General features: G+C 39.4%; 1 protein-coding gene and 1 long non-coding RNA gene across 6 annotated transcripts; one reads left to right on the top strand and one right to left on the bottom strand.

The window, feature by feature from the left end:
- Positions 1 to 10,113: 10,113 nt before the first annotated feature.
- Positions 10,114 to 25,129, top strand: kctd1 (potassium channel tetramerization domain containing 1). 5 transcript variants are annotated; one of them, XM_047369352.1, is made up of 7 exons: positions 10,114 to 10,220; positions 10,826 to 10,894; positions 15,775 to 15,914; positions 19,627 to 19,805; positions 20,610 to 20,754; positions 21,476 to 21,781; positions 23,998 to 25,129. In XM_047369352.1, exons 3-7 carry the CDS (start codon positions 15,825 to 15,827, stop codon positions 24,157 to 24,159), a joined length of 882 nt encoding a protein of 293 aa, XP_047225308.1. In that variant the 5' UTR covers positions 10,114 to 10,220; positions 10,826 to 10,894; positions 15,775 to 15,824; the 3' UTR covers positions 24,160 to 25,129. The 5 variants fall into 5 exon arrangements, with proteins under 5 accessions (XP_047225308.1, XP_047225310.1, XP_047225307.1 ...); XM_047369354.1 differs by lacking the exon at positions 15,775 to 15,914 and having other exon boundaries at positions 10,116 to 10,220; XM_047369351.1 differs by lacking the exon at positions 10,114 to 10,220 and having other exon boundaries at positions 10,590 to 10,894.
- Positions 23,049 to 24,102, bottom strand: LOC124870576. The gene is made up of 2 exons (XR_007038819.1): positions 23,964 to 24,102; positions 23,049 to 23,646 (listed from the first exon to the last, which is right to left on the bottom strand). It is a non-coding gene; the product is annotated as an uncharacterized LOC124870576 (long non-coding RNA).
- Positions 25,130 to 26,159: the final 1,030 nt, after the last annotated feature.

Below are 26,159 nucleotides of genomic sequence, written 5' to 3'. Positions count from 1 at the left end.
CTTTTACTCTGTTCCCCTACATGCAATACAGTGCAACCAACTGCCCTCAGAATTCACAGAAGTAGTAAACAAAAAACATCATAAGGACAAAGGATCTTCTGTAAACAGTAAACTATTACTTCTGTCTTTCTGTTAAAAGAAAGTCATAAGAAGTGTTTTTTAAAGCCACGTAGAGGACACAGCAAGTATGTGAAATATGCTCTGGTCAGATTAGACAAAAACTGAACTGTTTGGTGTTCGTGCAAAATACTTTATGTGGCTTTATTCTTCACAAGATGTTGGACACATGATCGTCACTTTGAAACATGCTGGTGGCAGCATTATGCTGTGGGGATGCTTTTCTTCAGCAGGGACAAAGCTGGGAAGAGTTCATGAGAATAAGGATGGAGGTAATTAACAGGACAATCCTGAAAGAAAATCTGTTAGAGGCTGCAAACAATGTAAGACTCGAGGAGAGCAACAGGACAACAACCATAAGCATTCAGCTTGAGTTACAATGGAATGTTATAAATCAAAGAATTGACATGTGTTATAATGGTCCAGTCAAAGCCAGGGCCGCATTATAATCTGAGGCAAGACCTTTAGAAATTAATTTTTAACAGCTCCTTCCATCCAATCTGACTGAGTCTAAGCTATTTTGCAAAGCTGATAGAAACAAACTCACAAAGAGTTCCAGATGTATTTGCAGCAAACAGTGGTTCTACAAAGTCTTGTTTGAGAGGCGGTGAATATAAATACCCCAATTTGTAAAAAACTAAACACATTTGTCCTTTTCCTTCTAATTTACAATTATGCATAAATTTGAGAAGGTCAGTCACATAAAATATATTGAAGTTTGTGGATGTTGTGGAACAAAAATGTGACAAAAGGTGTGAATACTATTTTAAGGAACTGCATATACAAGCAAACTTAATTCAATTCAGTTTCAATTCAGTTTATTTATATAGCGCCAATTCACAACACATGTCATCTCAAGGCACTTCACAAAAGTCAGGTACATACATTCCAATTAATCCTAACCATTGAACGGTGCAGTCAGATTCAGTTATTTATTCAAATTGGATAAAAAGTTTTTCTATCTAAGGAAACCCAGCAGATTGTATCCAGTCAGTGACTTGCAGCATTCCCTCCTCCTGGATGAGCATGTAGAGACAGTGGACAGTCACTGGCGTTGACTTTGCAGCAATCCCTCATACTGAGCATGCATGTAGCAACAGTAGAGAGGAAAACCTTCCTTTTAACAGGAAGAAACCTCCAGCAGAACCAGGCTCAATGTGAGCAGCCATCTGCCACGACCAACTGGGGGTTTGAGAGAACAGAGCAGAGACACACAAAGAATACAGAAGCACTGATCCAGGAGTCCTTTCTATGGGAAGGAAAAGTAAATGTTAATGTAGCTCCTTTAGTCGTTTCACAACTGTACTAAAAGGAAACCTAGGATTATTCTTGTTCTCTTCTATTAATGATGAGAAATAAGCTGTCCTAGCTTGGTGAAGTGTCTTTTTATACAACAGTAGGCTATTTTTCCAGATTAAGTAGGAATCCTCTAGGTGTATAGAGCGCCATTTTCTCTCCAATTTTCTAACATTGTGCTTTAAAGTACGTAGCTCTGACTTAAACCAGGGAGCTAGCCTCTTATGGATAATTACCTTTTTTTCAAAGGGGCTGCATTGTCTAATACACCACGCAATGATGAAGTAACACCATGAACAAGAGAATCACTTTGTGAAGGGGCAGAAACAAAATTATTCCCCTCCACTTTGTTTCTCTGTGATAATGAGGAAATCAAAAGTGGAACAGATTATTTAAAGGTTGTTACAGCATTGTCTGATAATAATCTACTATAATGAAATTTTCTATCAGGTGTGGAGTACTCAGTTAAATTAAACTCAAAGGTTATTAAGAAATGGTCAGACAGGACAGGGTTATGAGAAAATAATGTGTCTTTACACTCAATGCCATATGTCAGCACAAGGTCCAGAGAATGAAGACAAAGGTGGGTAGGTTTGTTAATGTTTTGAGCAAAGCCAATTAAGTCTAAGATAGCATTAAAGGCTATATTTAAGCTATCACTTTCATTGTCAACATGAATGTTAAAATCCCCCATTATAATAACCTTATCTGTATTTAACACTAAATCAGATAAAAGGTCTGAAAACTGATCTAAACATTGAGAGTAAGGGCCTGGTGGACGGTACAAAACAACAAAGAGAAGTGGTTTTAGTGCTTTGCAATTTGGATGAGGAAAACTAAGGATTAAATATTCAAAAGAGTTGTAGCCATTGATTGGTCTGGGACTAATCAATAAATCGGACTGAAAGATTAGTATTTATTATTTATTATTAGTAGAAAGTATTTCGAGGAATGTGAAAATTTAAATAATTAGTAGGAGTTCACTCATTTATAGTAACATAATCCTCTTGCAGCAGCCAGGTTTCTGTGAGGCAAAATAAATCAATCTGATTGTCACAAATCAGGTCACCAACAAGCAAAGTCTTTAAAGAGAGAGATCTTATGTTCAGTAAGCCACATTTAATTGTTTTATTTTTCTTTTTAGTCTGAGTTTTGTTTATTTTTATTAGATTTTCCTGATTTCCTCGTTTTAGATTATTTTTCAATCTATTCAATTTTGGCCGTGGGCGAGACAATGTCTTAATAGGGTAATGGGTGGGTAGCAGTACAGAAGCTGCAGAGAGGAGTGTTAAACTACGACCCTGCTTCCTGGTCTGAACCCTGGGTTGTCAGAGGTTTGGAGAACTAATAAATTCGGCCAGATTCCTAGAAAGAAGAGCTGCTCCATCCAAAGTGGGATGGATGCCGATCAGACCAGGTTTTCCCCAAAATGTTTGCCAATTATCAATGTAACCCACGTTGTTTTCTGGACACCACCTAGACAGCCAGCGGTTGAATGACAGCATGGAGCTAAATATGTCGTCACTGGTCAGATCAGGGAGGGGACCAGAGAAAATTACGGAGTCCGACATTGTTTTGGCAAACTTACACACCGAAGCAACACTAACTTTGGTGACATCCGATTACAGTTCAAAGTTTCCAAAATAGAGGTTTTCAGAAAAGACCATCAATGCTTGTTTTATGTCTTTGCTTCTCTTAATTTAATAAAGAAGCTGATCTGTCAAAGATCTACCACCATTACTGTTAAACCCTCTAACACCATGATAGCCTGACTACAATATAGCAAGAGCTACACTACACTTTAAAAAGCAAAATTACTTTGAGCCAAAGATAATATTTGACGAACAATTCTGGCCTGAAACTGTGCAAGCCTGCAGGGCAGAGTGAGTCAGGATCTGGAACAGCTTCAGCACTTTCCCTTTATCCATCCCACTCCCTTACATAACCACAGGCCATTAGAGGGGTGTGGTGAGTATAGAACAGCAGTTTCTCACAAGGTCTGAGACAAAACCAACATCTCTGTCTTACTCTGACTTTCAAACAAAATGATTCTGCACTGTGCACATATTACAGCTATTTATATATTAAAAAATACAGGAAACATTTTTAAGAAACAAATCCAACTTAAACTGGAGACTGGAGAGATGTTGGCTTTAAAAGGGACAGACAACAGAAGAAAAATGCAAAGTACAAACATGTGCAAAAGTGATGAATTATCCCTAATTTCTTTATAATTCGCTTCAAAGCAGTCAGATGAGCAATATTTCTTCAGACATTCTGAAAGTCTTTCAACTTCAATTGTTCAGACATTGGCAGCATTGTTGCTTATTTTCAGTCTAGTTTTCTAGTTTATTAAGCCACTTGCCTCTAATCTATGAGTAATTTAGACCTCAAAAAAGCCCCAAAACACAAGGGATGAACCGGTGTTGACCCTACACATAACAAATTAGTAATGAAGCAGTTTTCTGTTTCCATTTAATATTTCAAGCACCCACTGCACAACTGTCATAGTCAAGTACAAGAAAGGCACAAAAGAAATCTGTAAAAAAAAAAAAAACAGAAGCCAAAGTTCAAAGAAAATCACAAAGACTGAATAATACTGAATAACTGTTGATTAGGATTATTTTGTGAGGTTAATAGAGTATCTTGACAAACGAGAGATGGCCCATTACTTTAGCAAAATAGTTAAGCTGCAACACAAGCAGAGAAGAGTCAGAAGAAAATTAATCAGGTAGATCATAAGCTGACACAAACCAGTTTTAACACTAGAGTATTTTAGGTTTTGACTAGAAAAAGTAATGTTTTGATCCTGTGATTTATTTAAATATCTCAATCTTTTCTCATTCAAAGTAGGAAAGCATCCTGTACAAACCTTAAGTGTCACCATAAACTGTAACATAAGGAGTTATCAGCTCAGATTTGATTCTCTGTTTTTTCTCTGAGACATTGCTGGAGGCGGTTTCTCAAAATTTCAGCAGGCAGGTTGAGTTTTCCAGGCTTCGTCTTTCTCCTCTCCAAGTGTAAGTATTTATAACAAGATGATGTCATTTAGGTCAGGCAATGTCTGTTTAAGCAAAACTTACATCTGCAACTAATCTGGATAATTTGACCACCAAAGAAAAGAGAAAAACATTCAGCCATCCACCGCTTGCATATTGTAGTTGTTGTTGTAAGTTAGCTCTAATTGAACTTAAACACTTAAACACTGCTTTCACAGTGACTTTGTAACAATAGCAGCAATCTGCATTGAGTAACTTCCTCAATCATTAGGTCAAGAACATCTGATGCATATAACAATTTCATTAGATTTGGGTTACATTTAAATCTAAATGGATAACGTCTGGGATTTTAAAATCTCAGGTGGTTTCAGTTAAACACATTTAATCATTCTTATGGCATAAAAATGTTTCATTGTACTGCATGTATAGCCCAGTAACACTTGTATCTTTATGTTTATTTTGCTATGTAATCTGTATGTAAAAATGGTACAAGTTGGGAAATCTGGATCAAATATTATAATTAACCTATCCTAAGAATTTATTTTATTATGTCATCTGCACAAAATAATGTTTTGGGCTTTGATCTACCAGACTAATGTATTTCTAAAGTATTATTCAGTTTCAATTCAATTCAGTTTATTTATATAGCGCCAATTCACAACACATGTCTCAAGGCACTTCACAAAAGTCAGGTACATACATTTCAATTAATCCTAACCATTGAACAGTGCAGTGAGATACAGTTATTTATTCAAATTGGATAAAAAGTTTTTCTATCTAAGGAAACCCAGCAGATTGCATCGAGTCAGAAATTTGTAGCATTCCCTCCTCCTAGATGAGCATGTAGCAACAGTGGACAGTCACTGGCGTTGACTTTACAGCAATCCTTCATACTGAGCATGCATGTAGCGACAGTGGAGAGGAAAAACTCCCTTTTAACAGGAAGAAACCTCCAGCAGAACCAGGCAGAAACCTCCAGCAGAACCATTATTATGTATTATGGCAACAATACTCAGGTAGGCTGTGGCGTTGACACGATGCTCAGTTGGTACTAAGGGGCCCAAAGTGTGCCAAGAAAATATCCCCCACACCATTACACCACCACCACCAGCCTGTACCGTTGATACACGGCAGGATGGATCCATACTTTCATGTTGTTGACGCCAAATTCTGACCCTACCATCCGAATGTCGCAGCAGAAATTGAGGCTCATCAGACCAGGCAACGTTTTTCCAATCTTCTAGTGTCCAATTTTGGTGAGCCTGTGCGAATGGTAGCTTCAGTTTCCTGTTCTTAGCTGATAGGAGTAGCACCCGGTGCGGTCTTCTGCTGGTGTACCTAATAAAGTGGCCATTAAATGTGTGTGTGTGTGTGTGTGTGTGTGTGTGTGTGTGTGTGTGTGTGTGTATACCTGGTTTTAGACCACAATAATTTATTAGTATGGTGTAGGGCCTCCTTTTGCGGCCAATACAGCGTCAATTCGTCTTGGGAATGACATATACAAGTCCTGCACAGTGGTCAGAGGGATTTTAAGCCATTCTTCTTGCAGGATAGTGGCCAGGTCACTACGTGATACTGGTGGAGGAAAATGTTTCCTGACTCGCTCCTCCAAAACACCCCAAAGTGGCTCAATAATATTTAGATCTGGTGACTGTGCAGGCCATGGGAGATGTTCAACTTCACTTTCATGTTCATCAAACCAATCTTTCACCAGTCTTGCTGTGTGTATTGGTGCATTGTCATCCTGATACATGGCACCGCCTTCAGGATACAATGTTTGAACCATTGGATGCACATGGTCCTCAAGAATGGTTCGGTAGTCCTTGGCAGTGACGAGCCCATCTAGCACAAGTATTGGGCCAAGGGAATGCCATGATATGGCAGCCCAAACCATCACCAATCCACCCCCATGCTTCCATCTGGGCATGCAACAGTCTGGGTGGTACGCTTCTTTGGGGCTTCTCCACACTGTAACTCTCCTGGATGTGGGGAAAACAGTAAAGGTGGACTCATCAGAGAACAATACATGTTTCACATTGTCCACAGCCCACGATTTGCACTCCTTGCACCATTGAAACCGACATTTGGCATTGGCATTGGTGACCAAAGGTTTGGCTATAGCAGCCCGGCCGTGTATATTGACCCTGTGGAGCTCCCGACAGACAGTTCTGGTGGAAACAGGAGAGTTGAGGTGCACATTTAATTCTGCCGTGATTTGGGCAGCCGTGGTTTTATGTTTTTTGGATACAATCCGGGTTACCATCCGAACATCCCTTTCAGACAGCTTCCTCTTGCATCTACAGTTAACCCTGTTGAATGTGCTTCGTCCTTCTTGGTGGTATGCTGACATTACCCTGGATACCGTGGCTTTTGATACATCAAGACCGCAAGTCTGTGACCAAGACTTGCTGTCTTGGTCACAGATGCGCCAGCAAGACATGTACCGACAATTTGTCCTCTTTTAAACTCTGGTATGTCACCCATAATGTTGTGTGCATTTCAATATTTTGAGCAAAACTGTGCTCTTACCCTGCTAATTGAACCTTCACACTCTGCTCTTACTGGTGCAATGTGCAATCAATGAAGACTGGCTACCAGGCTGGTCCAATTTAACCTCCCACACTAAAATGACAGGTGTTTCAGTTTCATTGTCCAACCCCTGTATATATATATATATATATATATATATATATATATATATATATATATATATATATATATATATATATATATATATATATATATATATATATATGTATGTACATATATATATTTGAAAGAAAAATTGGTGTCTGCATTGTATATAACTTGTATATAGACAGATTCTATACTTTGTAGAACCACCTTTCACTGTGATCATAGCTACAATTCGTTTGGGGTATGTCAGTACCAGCTTTGCCCAATAAGAAACTGATATTTGTAGCCCGTTCTTACATGCTAAATACCTCAAGCTTAGTCACATTGGATGGATCATTTCTGTGAACAAACATTTTCAAGTGTTCCCATAATTTGTTAGTTAGATTTAAGTGAGGACTTTGAGGAAGCTATTGTAATGCATGAAAATGCTTCAACCTATATCATTCTATTTAGCTCTGATTGCATGTTAAGGGGAACTGTCCTGTCCTGTATTTAGCTCCATTCGTCTTCTCATCAACTCTGACCAGTTCCCCTGGTTGAAGAACAGGGGGACTGGTCTATGAAGAACAATAGACCAGTTCCCCTGGTCCATGGTTTTTCTTCTATGTTGAAGAACATCCCCACAGCATGATACTGCCACCAACATGTTTGATAGAGAGAACGTTCAGTGTTAGTTTTCTGCCACACACTTAGTTTTGTACGTAGACCAAAAAAATCTAATTGGGCTTATCTAACCAAAACACATTTTTCCACATGATTGCTGTGTCTCCTACATGGCTGGTGTCAAACTTTAAAGGGACTTACTCTGGCTTTCATTCAACAGTGGCTTTCTTCTTGTCATTGTTCCATCAAGGCCAATTTTTTGCAGGCACATCACATGTTTCAGTTTTTCATTTGTAATTAATTTAGAAAACCATGTATCAGATTCCTTTCACTTCCACGGTTATGCACCACTTTGTGTTAGTCAGTTACATAAAATACCATCAAAATGCAATGAAGTATGTGTTTGTAATTTGACAAAGCAAAAAGAAAGTTTAATGGGCATGGCAACTTTTGCAAGACATAGTAAATGTACATTTTTTTTAATGGAGTTAAATTTGTCTCAATATTATTCAATCAAACAAAAAACTAATCTTAATAAAAAAAAAACTAATCTCAATCAAAAAAAATAATATTCAATCAAAAAAAACTAATCTCAATCAAAAAATATTAAGTTTTGATCAAAACTTTCAGAGTTGTAACAAATTTATTTTTTTTAAATGGAATAGTTTATTTTGGGGAGAAAAAAATTTTTTTGATAAAACTTTTTTTGATTAAAATGACTCATTTTTTCTCACGAAGAGAAAAAAGTTATTTGCAAAACATAAACTTTTATTTGCGCATGTCAAAAATCTTTGGTTACGAGTCTCGCTTTTTTGGTTTTGACGCTCTCTGTTTTTGGTTGAACTCAACAAATTTTGAGTCCTGGGAACATGAACATCCTGGGCGGGGCCTAAAGACGAACAATGTAAGACGTTTCTCTATTGGTTAGCGCTGACTAAAGCAGCAGACTCTGATCCCCCGCATCTCTGAACTTCTGCTCGAACTGCAGGGCTTGCAGCGTCACTTCAGTGAGGAGACATCAACTATACAGAAGAAAACTGCGGTTAAGTGAGCCGACAGTCAGAAATACGCGGTCACGCCAGCCGACACTAGCTCTCTCTTAAAGATTAGCGTAGCGCATACAAGGCGCATTACGGTAATGGAGCAGAAAGGACGCCGATCCTGGCAACGGTTGAGAAAATAAGAGGAAAACAGAAAAGTAACCTACAAAACATTTATATTAATTACATTTTTACAACTTTCACATTCATGTTTTATGTAAAAGAATAAATATTTTATATTTTACTGTACAGTTTTGGAGAAATATCTTGTCAAAATACCTCAAAATGCTCAACCATTATATGCATTTGTCCCAACTTCAGGAATTTATTTCTCCAAAACCATGAGAGGTGACAACACAATCTCTTCAGATTATATAAGAGGGTTATCTATATTATAACCAGAATCAGGATTGGCGTCCTTTCTGCTCCATTACTGTAATGCGCCTTGTATGCCCGACGCTAATCTTTAAGAGAGAGCTAGTGTCGGCTGGCGGGACCACGTATTTCTGACTGTCGGCTCACTTGACCGCAGTTTTCTTCTGTACGGTTGATGTCTCCTCACTGAAGCGACGCTGCAAGCCCTGCAGTTCGAGCAGAAGTTCAGAGGTGGGTTGGATCAGAGTCTGCGGCTTTAGTCAGCGCTAACCAATAGGGAAATGTCTTACAGCGTTCGTCTTTAGGCCCCGCCCAGGATGTTCATGTTTCCAGAACTCAAAATTCGTTGAGTTCAACCAAAAACCAAAAAAGCGAGACTTGTAACCAAAGATTTTTGACACGCGCAAATAAAAGTTTATGTTTTGCAAATAAATTTTTTCTCTTTGTGAGAAAAAATGAGTCATTTTAATCAAAAAAAGTTTTATCAAAAAAGTTTTTTTCTCCCCAAAATAAAATATTCCATTTAAAAAAAAAAACATTGTTACAACTCTGAAAGTTTTGATTACAACTTAATATTTTTTGATTGAGATTAGTTTTTTTTTGATTGAATATTATTTTTTTGATTGAGATTAGTTTTTTTTTTTTTATTGAGATTAGTTTTTTGTTTGATTGAATAATATTGAGACAAATTTAACTCCATACTATCTTAGGTTTTCAAAAGAGGAAACAGTTGATGCTCTCAACAGTAGGGGGCGTAAAAGATGTTTTAGCTGTGATCCACAGTGCATGGCATTGAACAACTAGAATCTAAAAACAGTCCGTCCTATGACCAGATGTGCACAAAACATAGCACTCTCAGGTCAGACAGAATAATTATCCATGTTGACTTAGGAACGGTTTTAAACATGCGATTCCTTTAAATGTGTCCATCGCCGGAGTAATTCTAAAAAAGCCTCTGAAGTGCCTCAATCTTCCTGAAATCATGCATGGTTGAACATTTAAAATGAGCTCGCACATCACCCCCAGGCACTGATTCAGACTTGATTGAGGCAAGGCAAGCTGCAAGTACTTATTTATACAACTACGTCATCTGGAGGTTGTCCAGAAGGAGGAAAGCGGCTGAAAAGATTGCACAGGGGAGGCTTATAGGGAAGTAAGAATTCCATTAACCACATTCCATTAATTTAAGATGCTGATGCTGGACTAATCAACAAGTTGTCTGATGCAGCATTGTGTCTATATGACACAGACGGGGGAAAAGAAGCAAACCAGATAGGTTTGATGTTTGAGAGAAGTGGGGGGAAGGGGTGGAAATCAAAGTACTCCACCAACAATCTATATAATTATCGTCATCTCCTGCTTTTCCTCTCTGGCAAAGAAACACTCCATCCATTTGTAGAAATCGCCCAGGGGAGCGTTACATCAAAACTAATCATAACGATTAAAATCAGCTTCTCTGCAGGGAGGAGGCAATAGGGAAGTTAGAGGCAGGGGTGAGGCTGTTGTAAATACAGGAAAAAATATATATTTATATGATGTATAAGACCATAAACTCAGAAAAGACTAAGGCACCACTGCCGTAATCTTTTTCCATTTCCTCGCTGTTTTATTCTGCATATTGGTTTAGGCTGGGGCAGAGACATGAGCTAATTGTATCCTGATCTTTGCCTTGAGGGGTTTCGGGAGCCCTGAAGCAAGTATTCTCTGTATTTTGTTCTGTCTACCTTAGTCAAGCTATTGCATTTCTCGCTGGTGTAGGAAGAGAGGCAGATCTCAGGCCAAATCGGAGGAGGGAAAAAGGTTCACAAAGACCACTTCATGTTTCAGGTAAGCGAATAATTATTTCTGTTTGCTGTTATTTCCGTGGCTGGATGGACTGGGACATCGAGGCGCAGCAGCTTTTACGCATGTGCCAAGCGATTCGAGCCGCACTAGTTCTTAAGAAATATTTAACCACTTCCTGGCTATTGTTCCGTGGTTGGAAGGCGACGGAATTATTCGCATGACAACAACAAGAAAAGCAACAAACGGGTTGTCGGTGTGATCTCGTCGTGCGAAAACGTCCCGTTTATAATCCATCCTGGCGCGTCCCAGCTCCCGACAACATCTCTGTCCGTCCTCCTTTTCATTACTGCTTGTATACAAGTTGTTCCTAACTTAGTTAAACGCAGTTTATTGTCGTTTACAAACGACGGTTGAACTTAGTTTTTTTTTTCCACAGTCGTAAAACATTTCCATTTCCTGACTGCCCCAGATCGAGGAATGAAAGACGCCATTGTGGAGTAATTTCGCCGCAGGCGTATTTCTTATTCTGTGTGACAGGACACAAACGTCAATGCAGAATATGTGAATCGTCCGTTAATAAAAAGCAATAGCTGTGGTAAGAGAGAGGTATTTATGTGGAAAAAAGGCAAATGTGAGAGTTCTTTCTGATTTTATTTCTCTGGGTTGGCTTTTTGCCCGCAATGTGCGTAATCAGCTCCAACGTTTTCATCTACCAATGTTGTATGTGAGTGGTATAATATACACTTTGAGCTTTGCAATAAAATACTGTTGAAAGTACACATGAACTTGCTCAATAATTGAACACTTACTATAAACATGGTTTGTCTTGAAATACAGATTCTATTCTGTGAAGAACGTATTAACTGCACAGCAGAAAATAGGACGGTTTAAATATAAATTAATTATTTCCCCCCTTTTTTGGGAGAAAAAGTCAAATCTTACCAGTTTCAATGTGAAGAAACCCATGAAACTAAAATGCTGGCTTATCAAGACCAATCACCTGATGGCGCTGTTTCAAAAGCAGAACATATGAAGCCTACTGTAAGATGTCTGCAACTTCAGTTTCCCACTGAAATTATACTAAAGAATCACACCTCGCCGATAGACACGTATTTCATTTAAAGGCTGAAAAATGTACTGTTAAAAATTTACATAAACACATCATGGGCATTCGTTTCATATTGATAAAATGCTTTTAATGTTGCATTTCAGCTGTTCTTTTCGCGGGGTTGGACTGATTGTGCAACAATCTACTTTAGAGATTTTTAAAAATAGCAATTGTGTGCACACAATTTAATTTATTGTGGATTGTCTCTAAATCACACAGTCAAAGTTATGTATACATGCCTAAATATAAACACAAGCCTCAAGTAATCTATGGATAAAGGTTGATTAAAAAGTTGCATCTCAACCCCATGTTTTCTGTAGACATCAACAAAGTTTCTGGCATAACTGTTGCTGGGTAATTGACCACTCGTCTTATCAGACCTTATAGAAGTCATTTATGTAGATTGGTTTCCTGGCAATTCCAAGCTTCTAGGCCTATCCAAACGTTTTCATAAGGGTGGAAGTCAGGGCTTTGGGGACCCAGTCCAGACGCTTAAAGAAATAGTTTGGATTTTTTGAAACGAAGTTTGTGAAAATATTATTCCCTTACCTGTATTAGAGAGATTTCATATCACTGAGTTTGTAGAAAAAACAAATGAACCCTTAGAGTGGTGAAAGGCCAACAGCTAGTCAAATGGAGCCCTAATAATCTGATTTTAGCTCATTTAAAACAACGTATTCAGAAAAACATATTAACAGCCATTATTAATTTGTGCTTTAACATTTGTTCAGTTTGTCACCATCTTCCCAGCCGAAGAACTTCCATGTTACTACACTAAAGTTGGTGGAAGCTGTATAGATTTGCCTGACCAGCTGATCCCCCGGCTGCCGGAATAATTTCATTACAGGAATGTAACATTTTTGATGCTTTTAAACAATTAAGAACCTGTCATAAAATCCCAAGGATTAATTGGCAGACTTTGAGTGGACTGACCTTCTATCTTCTCTGAGAATGGCTTGAAATCAGAGGAGACAACTATTGTGCTATTTGGTTGCAATAAAAATGACAATAGTTCAGGGAGTCAGGATGAGGCTTTCAAACTTAGGAACTCTGTCACAACTGTGGTGGCAGCATCATGCTGAGGGTTTGTATCTCAGCCAGCTGTACTCCACAAAGTAAAGGGATTAATAAAAACAGCACAACCCCCAACTTTTTCAACATCACCTTAAACCAACATCAATCGTTGCAGGGTTCAAACTTGAACACACTAGGTGTTTCTGCAGGAAAATTATCCCAAACACACATCACAACTGGTTTTGGAATGGATAAAGCAGGCTGCTTTTACCCTTCAGGAATTTGCCTGACCTTAACCTTGTTGAAAATGTGTGGATTATGGTGAACAACTGGCCCAAACCAGGAAACAAACCAATTTAAAGGAGCACCAATTGTAATGAGAGTGGTCAAGTATCGAGCCAGAGTTACTGATGTCCATATAAGTCTAATGATCAGGGATCAAATTGCTAAGGAACATTTATCCAAATGTTACCGGCTTTGTGTGCATATGTTTGAGCTTGAATGTGTAATTAGGGTCCCTCAACGAAGTTCAGAAAATCCAAAATAAATTCAAACCTCTGTGTATGTTTTTACTATCAGTCAACCTTGAACAAATACCAGTTTAAATAAATAAATAAAAACTGATGTGAGAATTCATGCTTATGCTGACTGTATGTAAACATCTGACCTGTACTGTATCTCTGCCACTCCTGCGCCCTTGGACAGTTTGGTCTGTGCCATTGAACATGCACCACAGTTTTCAGCAGCCTGCAGCCTGATTGGACTTCCTTATGGTAGATCCACCAAAAAACATTGTGAAGTAGAAAAGTAACTAAAGTAAAACCCAGGTATAGTTAGTCATTTTATTGATAATCAGAGCTGTCATTTGAGTGCCATTTAGATCTGCAGATCGAAAAACGTTTTGCCAGTTAAATTCAATTAATTCTGTATTCTAGTTGTAAATGTTTTAATAAATGCTTCAATTTTAAAGCCTATTTGAGCCTACGCATGTGGTCTAAAATATTTACTTGCAGATATCTATTGATACTTTCAATACATGCCTATTTTCATACTGGGCACTTGTCACAAATATTTTAAGAGCAAAAACTTCCAACACAAATATTTCTAACTCCCCAGAATTGGATTTGAAATGCCATCACAGAAGAAGCCTCTTCTCTATATGTGCTATCACTGCTCTTCTATAACTTGTCCAAAGTGACCAGTAAACCAAGCTTCAACATCTCCCCAGGCCATGTTTTTATGATGCTTTGATACCTGCTATTTTGCTCCCTTTACAACAGGCTCTAACTAAAAAGTGAGCCCAAAGTGTGTAAGCTCTGAGTGTGTGTGGACATTTTAAGCAGATGACTACAGGCAACAGAGCAGAGACAGCCCTTCCAGATTATGTAAATACTGGTCTGCCATGCCTCAAACTGAATGTTAATGCTCTGTTCTAAAATGCTAAGTATGTGTTGTGTGATATGTCAAAAACAGAGACGAAGCGCATTGTCGGAAAAACGACTGAAAAGTTCATTTGTTACTCATGCAGTTTCAGAAAGGCTGTATGATGACTCTTAGTATACTGTATCATTCTGCAGTCACTGAACAGCTCCGTTTGTTCCTAGAGCTTTCAGATATCTTCTGAATCTAAACGTGGATCTGGATGCATGAGAAAGTCGTCAAAAGGTTTATTTGTTATAATACTTCAATTCAAAAACTGAAACTCATATTATGTAGACTCATGATACAAGAAGTGATATATTTTAACCATTCAATTTATAGGAATTTAAGCTCTTAATTTCGATGATCATCTCAGAAAATTAGAATAATACATCAACCAACAAAAAACTGAGATTTTAAATTTAGAAATGGTATATTATCACCCACATAGCAGTTGTCCAGCAGTCATTTTAACATGCAAAATGGAAGATAAGTCACAAAGTTGAAGAGTTGAGTGGAAGGACAAATTATTGTGAAGCCGGACCTTTTCAGGAGTTAGGGGACATTTGCAAGTTTTGACTGTAGCTGGAGACAGTGTTTCAATGCCCCCACACAGAGACATCATAGACATATACTACAACTGTTACAATGTCAGAAGATAATGTCAGACGTTCTTAGTGTCCAGTAGATTGCATAGTCATCAAATTTGCAGCACACCTGTTCTTCAGCATATGTTTTGATGCATAATGTCTGTTTGGGATTTGTGCATTTTATGCTGCAACAAATTTGTATGAGTTGCATAAACAAGGCAAACTGCTGTAGCGTTATTCCTCACTACAGGTAGGGAAAGTGCTGTTGTCCTTTGTACCTACCTGCTAATCACTAATATTTGATGGTTTCTGATAACCTACTGACCTTTGAACTGCTCTCAGGTTAAACCTGTACATGAGACAATTGTGATGCAGGCATTTGTCCATGAAAAGGTCCACTACATGTTGCTTTACACTATTTTAAACTGATTTTGAGATATTGGAACTCATTTCCTCAACCTCCACCAGTCACCCACCCAACCGCCAGTTCTTTTTCACTCCCTCTGCTTTCTCCCCTGCAATTTTCCATAATGCCTCACAGATTTTACACTCAATCCACCTTTGCGATGACAAGGCTTTGAGGAAATCCAATTCCACTGAGCTGTTTTCAGAACTTACTCTCCACAGGCACACACTCACTTCCGCGCACACACACTCTACCATCTCCACAAATTAGTCAGGGAACAAATTACCTGCATTCTGAGTGTGATCCCACGCACTTTGCCGGCTGCCTAACACAGGTCCCCTTTTGAAGAGCAGCCATGTGATTTCTCTCTCTTTCTGCCCTGCAGGCCCCCTTGCCTTCTGCGAGGGATTCTGGAGTTGAATTTTAAAACTATGTATGGCTGCTGCCTGCGCTTATCAGCGCGTGCACAAGTGGCATGCAAATCAAACGAGGATCACACACCGCATTGGAGGCCTACACTCAAAGGCAAGCTTAATTGCTAATTGGGTAGCTAGGTGTGAAACCCACACTGCCAATGAGAGGGAGGAACGTGGATGTTTTAAGGCCAGTGGTTGAACTAATTAATTTTAATCTGAATATTATTAAAAATTGCGAATACCCTGCGTTTTCTGTAAAGAGTGGGGGAAAAAAAGCCAGGAGAAGGATATAAAAGTTGTTTTAGCTGCAGTTGGACGTGTCGTGGTTTGGTTTTATGCACTGTGATATCATTACTGGGATGGTTTTTGCAATACTGGTATTTTGATTGGAGGACGTCTTTTCACACTGCAACCTTCATACTGTAGCCCTTCATTTCAGAAAAAATACTAGAAAAAAAGTTTAGGAGGTTTAAGGTCTGTCTTTTCTTCTTTTAATGCCAGATGGTTGTTTCCAAAGAGTGTGATGCAGTGTCTATGGTGTAACAAAATGTGTATTTGTGCACAAAAGTCCCTCTCAAAAACAGTGGCAGGGTTTGGTTTAGGTAATATGGCTCACTGCCCAGGGTGGCTCATGGTCAAAGGGTAGCACTGCTGTCAAAAAAGAAAAAGACAAAGTTCTGTCACTTGGGCCCTGACCAGGTTTTCTATTGCTTCTTTGCTGGTCCAGTCACTGGAGATTTGGCACCCCCCTGTGTTGTGCACGGTGTAAAGCACAGTAAGAGCATTTGGCTGTGCTCAGGGTGGGGCTTAAGCAGTTCAGAAGACCTAAGTGCAATGCTAAACTATAGGGCTATTTAACAATTTTCCAAGGAATCTGGAATAACTGATCATCTTGTTCAAACTCTAAAATACATATGCTGGTCTAACTTGAACTGGGTTAATCTATACTGAACAGAAATTCTTTAATACAGTCTGGGATGTATGAATTTTTGATCCTTTTTATTTTCTTTTTTAAAGCAGAACCTTCTATTGGGACACTTATTGAAAGCATAAAAACCACAATATTTAGGCTGACCAAAATTGTACTGCTTTTAACTGATTGGCTATAGATTTTTGTTTTGTTTTTGAAGATACAACTGCCACCAAAAGGGGATTCGTACTGTTCTTATTGAAATTATAGTTCAAAACCTTTCTCATCTTATTTAATTTTAGTGTTTCAAGAATTCCAAACTGTGTTTTAGGATATCCCTATACAATGTGTAATTATTTGGTTAGACAATTCTAATTTTAGATTGTGATTATCAAAGGCTTTCCAGATTTATTAATAGGCAGTGAAATACATTTAGTTTAGCACCAAGAAATATAAAGCTTTTGTAACTGAGCACCATTAGCTAGCATAATGAGCAGCCCTTATTAATGAAGTTATTGTACTGCAGAGGATCAAGATCTACATTTTTTTCTTATAACAAATGAAAACTAATAATACCTTAAAACATTTGATAGCACCTCCCTGTTTTTTTTATTCCTGGGAATCCTGGGTAGATGTGATGCACACACTAGCCCGGTGGGTGCTTGTAAGTTACATTTTTTGTCAGCTGCAAACTCCTACTTAAGGATGCACTGTCAGACAGGAGTGTTTGCTAAAAAGTGATGGTTCACAAGACAACATGACTTGGCTTGTTAGGTAAAAGGTTTAAGATTAAAAAAAAAAAAATACTTCCTGTTAGCTGCTTCAAAAGGAGTATGGTTGTGTGCAAATTGTGCAACAAAGACATTTCTTATTACTGTGCCAGGGTATTGCCTGTTGCTGCGAGCACAGAAACCAAAGTTATCATTAGCTACAACAGTCCTGGTGAGGGCAAACAATTGACCAAGTGATGGAGTTTGGAGGCAAAATAAGTCCTAAGTCTCTGGCTATTCATTGATGCCACAGTTTTACTGAATCAAATAACTTAAAAAAAGTGATTAATCAAGATTAATTAATTGCAAGCCTCTAGTTAAATTAATTTTTAATCACACCAATAGATGTTCTTAAACAGATACATTTCTATTCCATCTGATAAAGCGTGATCTATTTTGCTAAAAATGAATGGGGAAAATATATATATGTGGTGTAATTTGGCTATATATATATATAATAACTAATTTAAGTTGCAATAATATGGGATGACAATGCCACCCTGCCCCCCTCTTGGTGGCGCCACCGCGTCCAGGGCCGGATTCATGCACAAGCCGGCACTGCTCCAACAACGTAAAATGCATTTAAAGTTTTGAAAAAGGAGTAAAGTCTTTCTCTACAACATAAAGTCCATTAATCCAGATGAATCATATCTAAGCCACTGAGAGATATTGTGAACCAGAAAACAATCAGGAGAGTTATTATATGGGGCTGCTGGTTATACCAGGGCATTTTGGGGTATCTACATGTCCACCAGTGTTCTACCAGGGCTCTGTCACTCTTTAGCTTTTCCATATTGAGTGACTGTTATACTGACTGAGGCTTTGACCTGCTTCACAAAACAGCTGCTGAACAATGGGGCAGCAGCATGAGGGGAGGAGGGCACAAACACTGCTCCAAATAGGGCAAAGGCCAGCTGTGGTTGGTCCAGATGTGACTGTTGACCGGACTCCCCATTAACGGCATGATCCCGCTCCGAGAGGCAGCGTTTGTTCGATTCTAAAAATGCGTCGCGTATACCTGCCACCGAAACAGCGACAGCCCAAAAAGAGCCGCAGGCGTTACAATGCTAATGTTGTCGGGGGCTTTGACTTCTCCCAGCCACTGCAAAGAAGCCGCTCTGCGTGACAGGCACGGCGCCGCCGCTCTCCCTCCCGGTCTGTCGCTTTTCACGCCTTTTTCCGCACATTTTAGCAGGTGCGTTGCAAGAGAAAAGAAGAGAGAAGAAAGAGAAGCCGATCTCCCGAACGTTTACGTTAGTAGTGCAAGTAATGGACGAAATGGATATCATGGACCTAACGCATCAGAAGGCGAAGAAGCGACCGCGTCCAATCAGTTCCGTGGATGAGACGGTGCACGCTTCGCTCAAGCGGCTGCCGATGCGAGCGGCGGAGTGCAGGGAGCCCTCCCTGATGTTCGCTGTCAGAGGAGAGCCTGTCCCTGCAGCGTCTCTCAAGCAGAATGACCACTCGGTGACTTCCTCTCCAACCACAGTGATGCCCGCACAGGTAAAACAAGAAAAAACATAGAACTTTTTCTTCAAGAGCAAAGTGATAAGCGCTTCACTTCCCCTCAAAGCTCTTTAAACGTTTTCTTTTTGCCCTTTATTGTAAATTGCGCACGTATCATGGTTTTGGATTTTTTTTTCTTTAATGCCTCATTTTTTCCGCATGTATACCACTTTTAATCGAGTGTTGCAGCTTTTATATTTTCCATTTTTACTTATTGTCTGAAACTACAGAAAAAGTACTTCTCTGAGAAATTAAGAGAAATTGTCTGCCTAATGGTGTTTGTAGGTTAACGTGAAACAGTTTTGCCCCCCAAAATCCTATTATGTCATTCAAATCAAGAGTCATTATTGCTCGCTTCCATAAGAGAGAGAGATTGATGCTTCAAATTAATTTGGTTTTGGAGATTATGGCCCACAGGAGGAGATGCTTGTAAGATAGTGGCAACATTCAGGTCAAGGTCAGGCTTCTGTATCCTGCAGTTAAAAAAAAGTCTATTTTTCACTTCTGGGCTCTAGAGTGTTGAGAACTAATGTATTTCCACAGCCTGCTTTTAAATTGCATTTGATTTGTCATTATTTTCAATTAAGTTAATTCACCTTCTTTTTTTTTTTCTGTTTTTTATGCTTCTTCAGGATAATCGCTCCAGCATGTCCAGACCCATGATCACCAGGTCACCAGTGTCTCCCTTGAGTAACCAGGGGATCCCCACACCTGCACAACTCACCAAGTCCAACGCCCCTGTGCACATTGACGTAGGCGGCCACATGTACACCAGCAGTCTGGCCACCCTAACCAAATTTCCTGAATCCCGGTGAGTGTCCCTCTCTTTATCCAAACCTAAAATGAAGGCAAAGCTAACAGCTTAGGGTAAGTAACGGAAGTGCTGCATCCACATTTTGTGGCCTTTTTGAGGCGTAAAACATTAATAGAAAGCGGTCTGTTCAAGCCAAAATGTATTTGGCAGTGCCGTAATTGTCTCAGAGTTTAATGTCAGAATCTTTAATGTTTGATGTCACTATGTGACAGTCAAATGTCACAACTCTTCAAATCATGCATGTATCTCACGGAGGCATTCGGAAGAGATTGTGATGTATGAAATATGTGGTGTCATTTGGCTTTTAATCACTCAGGTGCGCAACGCAGCACATCTTTTTACTTCCTACACTCACAGTCCAGAGTTGTGTTTGAGAAGTGAACAATTTGCAGGAGCTGCGAGTGCAGACCGCAGATCACAGACAAAAGCAGCTTGGTTATTCTGACAGATGTCACCGCAGCAGCAAAAAGCCAAAGGCCACGGAGCCATCTGGAGGCTGGGAGGCCACACTGTCGCTCCAAGATCAGGCCTGAGGGTGACTGGCACCCTGCCTCAGGCAACCAAGCACCAGCTGGCCCTGACCTCTCCAAACCACCTCTGCTTTTAAGATCTCTTTCTTTCTTTTTCTTTCTGTCTTAAAAAGTGCCACTGTATATTATTTGAGTATATATTTTAAATAAGTCTATGAATCTTTACTTTTAAAGGTAAAATAAACATAATTTTGCTTATCTCAACATATTGTCCTTCTACCACGTTCCCACCTTCCCTTTTCCCCCTTGTCCCCCTCCTCTCTGTGTGCAGAATCGGTCGTCTCTTTGATGGCACAGAGCCCATAGTCCTGGACAGCCTGAAGCAGCACTACTTCATTGATAGGGATGGACACATGTTCCGCTACATTCTCAACTTCCTCAGGACGTCCAAGCTCCTCATTCCAGACGACTTCAAAGTGAGTGCATGTCCGTTCTCAGAAAACTGTAAAGTCCCATCAGCCAGTCAGCAGTCTTGCAACTTAGCGTGCACAATGCACGCTTCGGCCACTGAACGCCTCTGGTCACCTATACTACGTGAGCTCCTGGAAACGACTGCAGTTTTGACGCAAAATATCTACCCAAGGATGTACCCAAACAAAAAGCTCAACAGAATTCTTTCCCACATCGAAGGATATAATTCAGTCTCCTCTTGTAGTTAGTCACATGTATTTTTCTTCAGGAAACCAGTGAGGTTTTATGCAGGTAAATTAGCGCACAGGCTCACATGACAGAATATTTCTGTAGCTCTATATGTTCATCTGCCAAGTGTCCATCGATGCTGACTCCTTCACTGTATGTGACACATTAGCATTCCTTCTTTTTACTCATATGTGTCATTCACGCAGTAATTACTAAACTTGCCTTGGGAGAAAACAAATAAGCACATAATCTGATGGACTGTCCAAAGCGCCACTCAATCAGTAGAAAATATGCCAGTTAAAATAAGCAAAGGCTCAAGTTCAGGTAGAGGTCATTTTACATTTGGTAGGCTTTGAGAGAAGCATGTGAAAAGGGCCCCAGCAGGAAAAAAACATGCTTTTCTTTCACACTGCATCTCCTTGTTAGATCTTTGTCATTTTTGCTGGTAATGTTCTACAATATATATTTTCTGACCACACTCTAACCTGTTTTCCCCAGGACTACAGCCTGCTGTACGAGGAGGCCCGATACTTCCAGCTGCAGCCCATGCTCGCTGAGTTAGAGCGTTGGCGCCAGGACCAGGAGCTGGGTCGGGTCTCCCGACCCTGTGAGTGCCTAGTTGTTCGCGTTGCACCCGACCTGGGCGAGAGAATCACCCTCAGTGGCGACAAGGCCCTGATTGAGGATGTTTTCCCTGAAATTGGTGATGTCATGTGCAACTCTGTCAACGCTGGATGGAACCATGACTCTACGCATGTCATACGCTTCCCGTTGAATGGCTACTGTCACCTCAACTCTGTCCAGGTACCAGACCCCTCCTCGCTGATGGGGTTTTAATGTCACCTATAGTTAGAAAATATATTTTTACTGTGGTATTTTAGCATTTTAGATCGATGCCCCAAGAACTGAGGTGATGATCTGTTCTTTCCGCATCTTTTCATCTACTGTTGAGAAATCTTTACTTGTGTCTGATTGCAGACTCCTGTCTTCTTTAATGTTACCAAATCATAAGAAAAGCCTTGCAGAAAAAGGGGCACTTTTATGAATTCATCAAAGGATCAATTTATCGAGTCATCACTGTACACCTACCACAATCCTTACTTCTCTGTTATCTGACTAGATTATAAGTTTTGACTTAGCCTCCAAAGCTAGCGGATGGACAGTTTTTCTTGAACTCTGACATTTCTTTAAAGCAGGTAGTCGTAGTACCTACCTGATTGTTACAAAAGATAGTTACTGTTAGATTAATAATATGGCAAGCACGTTAATGATTGTTCAGTGGTGTGGCAAGCACTTTCATGAGGACAGACATGGATGTCTAAATGGAACTGACTTGAGAGCTCACAATTTAGTGAGAAAGTGGGTTCTGCATATTTAGGGTAATGCTAGAACTTTTCATGCATGTACAATAATCAGAATAAATCTGCCTCTGAAGAAGTTGAAAAATGGGAGAAAATGGTGTCTGATCTAAGTCTGAGCTTGTGGACCTGCTCTTTAACAGTTAATAAAGAAAGGCAATGCACAAATACAACTGAACGTATATATATATATACAGCTACTCTTGTGCTTTTCTGGCCTCTGCACAGTCTGCATGCTTGCAGTGCTGACAGCCTGGATGCACACTTGTAGATTTGGGAACACAATGAAATTTTTATCACTCGAGACAACAAAGACTTTTACAGATATACAAACATGGAAAGCATGCTTAGACTTTGAGGCTATTTTTAGTAAGTTGGTTCAGAAACAAATGTGAAGAGAAAATATTACTAGAAATAATCAGTGAAAATAACATTTTTATGTATGTGATAAATATGTTTAGGGCATAGGGATACACCTTTATTCTAAGTTTAGTAAAACTGCATTGAGAGTTTGTTTTTGAAATACCTAAAACCAATTATCATTGTGCCTTTAGTACTTGCTTCTACCTGTTAAGATACTTTGTTGTATCATTTAGGGTTTCAATAGGTTAATAGGTCTCAGGATCCCACTTGCAATACTAAATCAACAAATATATCTATAAAATCTAAAATCTCAAACTCCACTGCTAAAACCAGCATGAATTAGGCAATAATTCACTTTTGTGATTTTTTATTGATATTCCACTGATTCATTGATGGTAATGTCCTCAAATACGCATCAATAACTGATGGAAGAGAGGCATTTTAGCAAAGATTTCACAATGATTTGGACTCTATCTGTAGAAGTGAAATTTCCACCTCCTTTCCAAAAACACACAAACAAAAACCCATCTCTGAAGTGTGTGAGCAGTGGAGAGCAAGCAAGAGAGTGAGCACACTCCCTGGCAGGTTGTCCCCAGGCAGGGCCCATAATCCTGTTTGGTTATTAAAGCACGCCGGCGGTGAATGCTGTATCTGCGGCTAATGGAGGCAGGGAGGCGGAGGGGAGTGGGGGAGGCTGGGAGAAGGAAGGGGAGCAAAGAGAGCTGCCAGCAGTAGGGGGACCTTTGTAGTTTTGGCGGAGGCTTGGGCCTGGGGCAGGGCAGGGGAGGGGAAGGGAAGGGAAGGGGAGGTTTTGCTCGGCAGCCCACACTGAGCCAAGTGGCAGAGAGAAAACCTCACTGCTCCCTGGGGCCTCTTCGATGGAATGTGATCCTACAGCCCCCCCGGACACGTCGGTAGATGTCTGCAAGGCTGCGAGATCAGAAACAGCTACACACACACCAAGAGACAAACACACATACACAAAAAACAATGAAACGGAGACAGGAGGCAATATGAGAAGCTCTTTGTTTGCTGAAAGTCTTGTGAAAGTCTCATCCCAATTCCCATCACGAGCCGAATGTTGCCACAACTTAGACCCAAAGGTAATTCCAGTGGTAGAGTTGGCGCTAAGGCAAAAACATATAATTGTTTTGGGCGATTTTGTGTTTTTTTTAGTGTTACGGAGGCATTAAAAGGTTAGAGATTACATCTATGTTTTAGCATAACATTTTATAATGACTGCTGCCTGTGAGTTTTTCCATTACCTGCAACATTTTAGCTCTTCTACGTCATCTACAGGTTCTGGAGCGTCTCCAACAGCGTGGCTTTGAGATTGCTGGCTCCTGCGGCGGAGGAGTGGACTCATCCCAATTCAGTGAGTATGTCCTGAGGAGGGAACTGCGGAGGACAAGTCACCGAGGACCCAATTCAAACAGGATAAAGCAAGAGCAGCTGGACTAGAAACCTCCAGGACAGCAGGAGGTGCTAGACTTTTCTGGAGCAGCCAAACAATTGGTGCTGCAGAGCTTTCTGAACTCTGTTTTCTTCATTTCCTTGTTGATGTTTCTGTTTTCTTACAGTTGAGAACCACATAGAGAATAAAAATGAAGTGCAACAGGAGATTTTTGACATACGAAGATACGAGGCATTTGACAAGTTTGAGATTGCAAAGACATTTGTGATTGTCTAGTTCCCCATCCACCAGTTTAAAAAAGTATTTATATATATGCTGGATCCCGAAACAAAGTTTGTTTTAAAACTTGGAGCCTACATTAGGTCAGAGAATTTGATTTCTAACTTACTCATATAAATTAAAAATCTTTTATTGCTGAAGTAGTGTTACACGTTACTTGTCGTCAGTAACTGTTTTCGTTGTCTCACTAGCATATTGAATACATATTTTTCTCTCCCTCCAAAAAAGAAGAAATTTGTTTCTTAGCAGAATGTCTCAAATTTTATCATCATCTAGGTTCATAAAACATCTTTTTCACAACTGATATGTACAGAAAATTCAATGAAGTTGTGTCATCGAAATTAGCCATCAAGGACGTTACAAACGCGTTGGAAAATAAATATTTTTGTAAATTACTGTTGCACCATTTGCCTCGCAGGGTAGTATAAATTTAATGTGATACCTTAGGATTTGCTTTATTGGAATCTAATTTTTCTCAGAGTCACGACATGTACATTTCAATCGTATGTCTTTGTGTTTTTTACATTGAATCTTTTTAAAGCAAGTTTCTTGCCTCAGACATGACTGAACAGATTAAAAGCTTATTGTACTATCCAAACTGAGACTTGTATTTGTAGCACATAATAATATGAAGTTGGATATAAAGTATTTCTAAGATTACTGAAACATCTACGCTCCTTAGATTTAAAAGGAATGTAGCAAAAAAAAATGTGAAATAAATCTCAGCTAAAGTTGCAATATTGTCTCTTTGCTGTTTTTTACTTTGTGTGGACGCCTTAATTAAATTTCCCTTACATCTGTTGGACCTCCTTGAATACCTAAATAGAAAAATCATTCATATGAGGTTAGGCTTCAGATTTCTTCAATCAGAGAGGTAAAGCAAATTATTCAGGCAATATGGTACCTCTGATGATTTATGCTGGTCCATCAATGACAGCGCAGGGTGCTTTTTACTTAGTTATACTGAATAGAGTCGACTTCTCCACGCAAGCACTGTCAGTTGTGTTTCCACATATTCCTGCAGGGCCTAAATCCAAAGTGAAATCCCACACGGAGCACTGTCGCCTTGTCTCCATCCCTTTTGGCAGAATCTCCACTTTCTTTGACTATCTGCAGTTTATGCTATATGTTGTCCTTTTAGGCCTCTTTGCCCCAGATTTCCTTTAGAGCTTACTGTTATAACCCAAGAAGTGCAACTCTAGCTAGGAGACAGGGTTATCCATAAAAAGGGTTATCAGGGTTATCATAAAAAAATTAAAGTATTTGCTTTATTAAACATTTGTCAATCAGTAACAATGAGATTAAAACAATTAAATTACGTAGAGCAAACTTTGTTATGACTTGAGCATGATTTTTAATAGGATTCGTCACTACTGATAAATCCATCCATCCATTCTCTTTCCATCAACACTTTATCTTGTTGTGAACTGTAGGGAAAGCTACAGCTATAAACAGTGGTGAAAAGGGTCCTAGCCCTCTTTAGCAGGTGTGGCTCTGCCACCGCCTTTCCCTGTGTGCCTCACCAAAAAAATTTAACTTGGAATTAATTTATTAAAAATACAGAAATTGACTGAACATTCTCAAAAAAGTTAGAGTTGGAGATAGATTATAGGTTGCAGTGCATGAAATGTTATGGACCAATGGGGTGGACACATTTTAGCTAATTTTTTAAAGGTTAGATATAGCTTTGTTTATGTTTTTGGTCATATGCCCCATTCACTTTAGCCCTTGATTAATATATTGATGAGGTTGCCTTAGAGTATATTCA

This window comes from Girardinichthys multiradiatus, chromosome 6 (genome assembly GCF_021462225.1).
Source record: "Girardinichthys multiradiatus isolate DD_20200921_A chromosome 6, DD_fGirMul_XY1, whole genome shotgun sequence".
In the NCBI taxonomy this organism is placed as follows: Eukaryota; Metazoa; Chordata; class Actinopteri; order Cyprinodontiformes; family Goodeidae; genus Girardinichthys; species Girardinichthys multiradiatus.
This window is presented reverse-complemented; position numbering and strand designations above follow the sequence as displayed.

Coding starts and splice junctions, on each gene's coding strand:
- kctd1 (XM_047369350.1), top strand. CDS start 18,755: ATGGACGAAATGGATATCATGGACCTAACGCATCAGAAGGCGAAGAAG. Junction 20,755..21,475: donor TCATTCCAGACGACTTCAAA/GTGAGTGCATGT, acceptor TGTTTTCCCCAG/GACTACAGCCTGCTGTACGA. Junction 21,782..23,997: donor GTCACCTCAACTCTGTCCAG/GTACCAGACCCC, acceptor CGTCATCTACAG/GTTCTGGAGCGTCTCCAACA.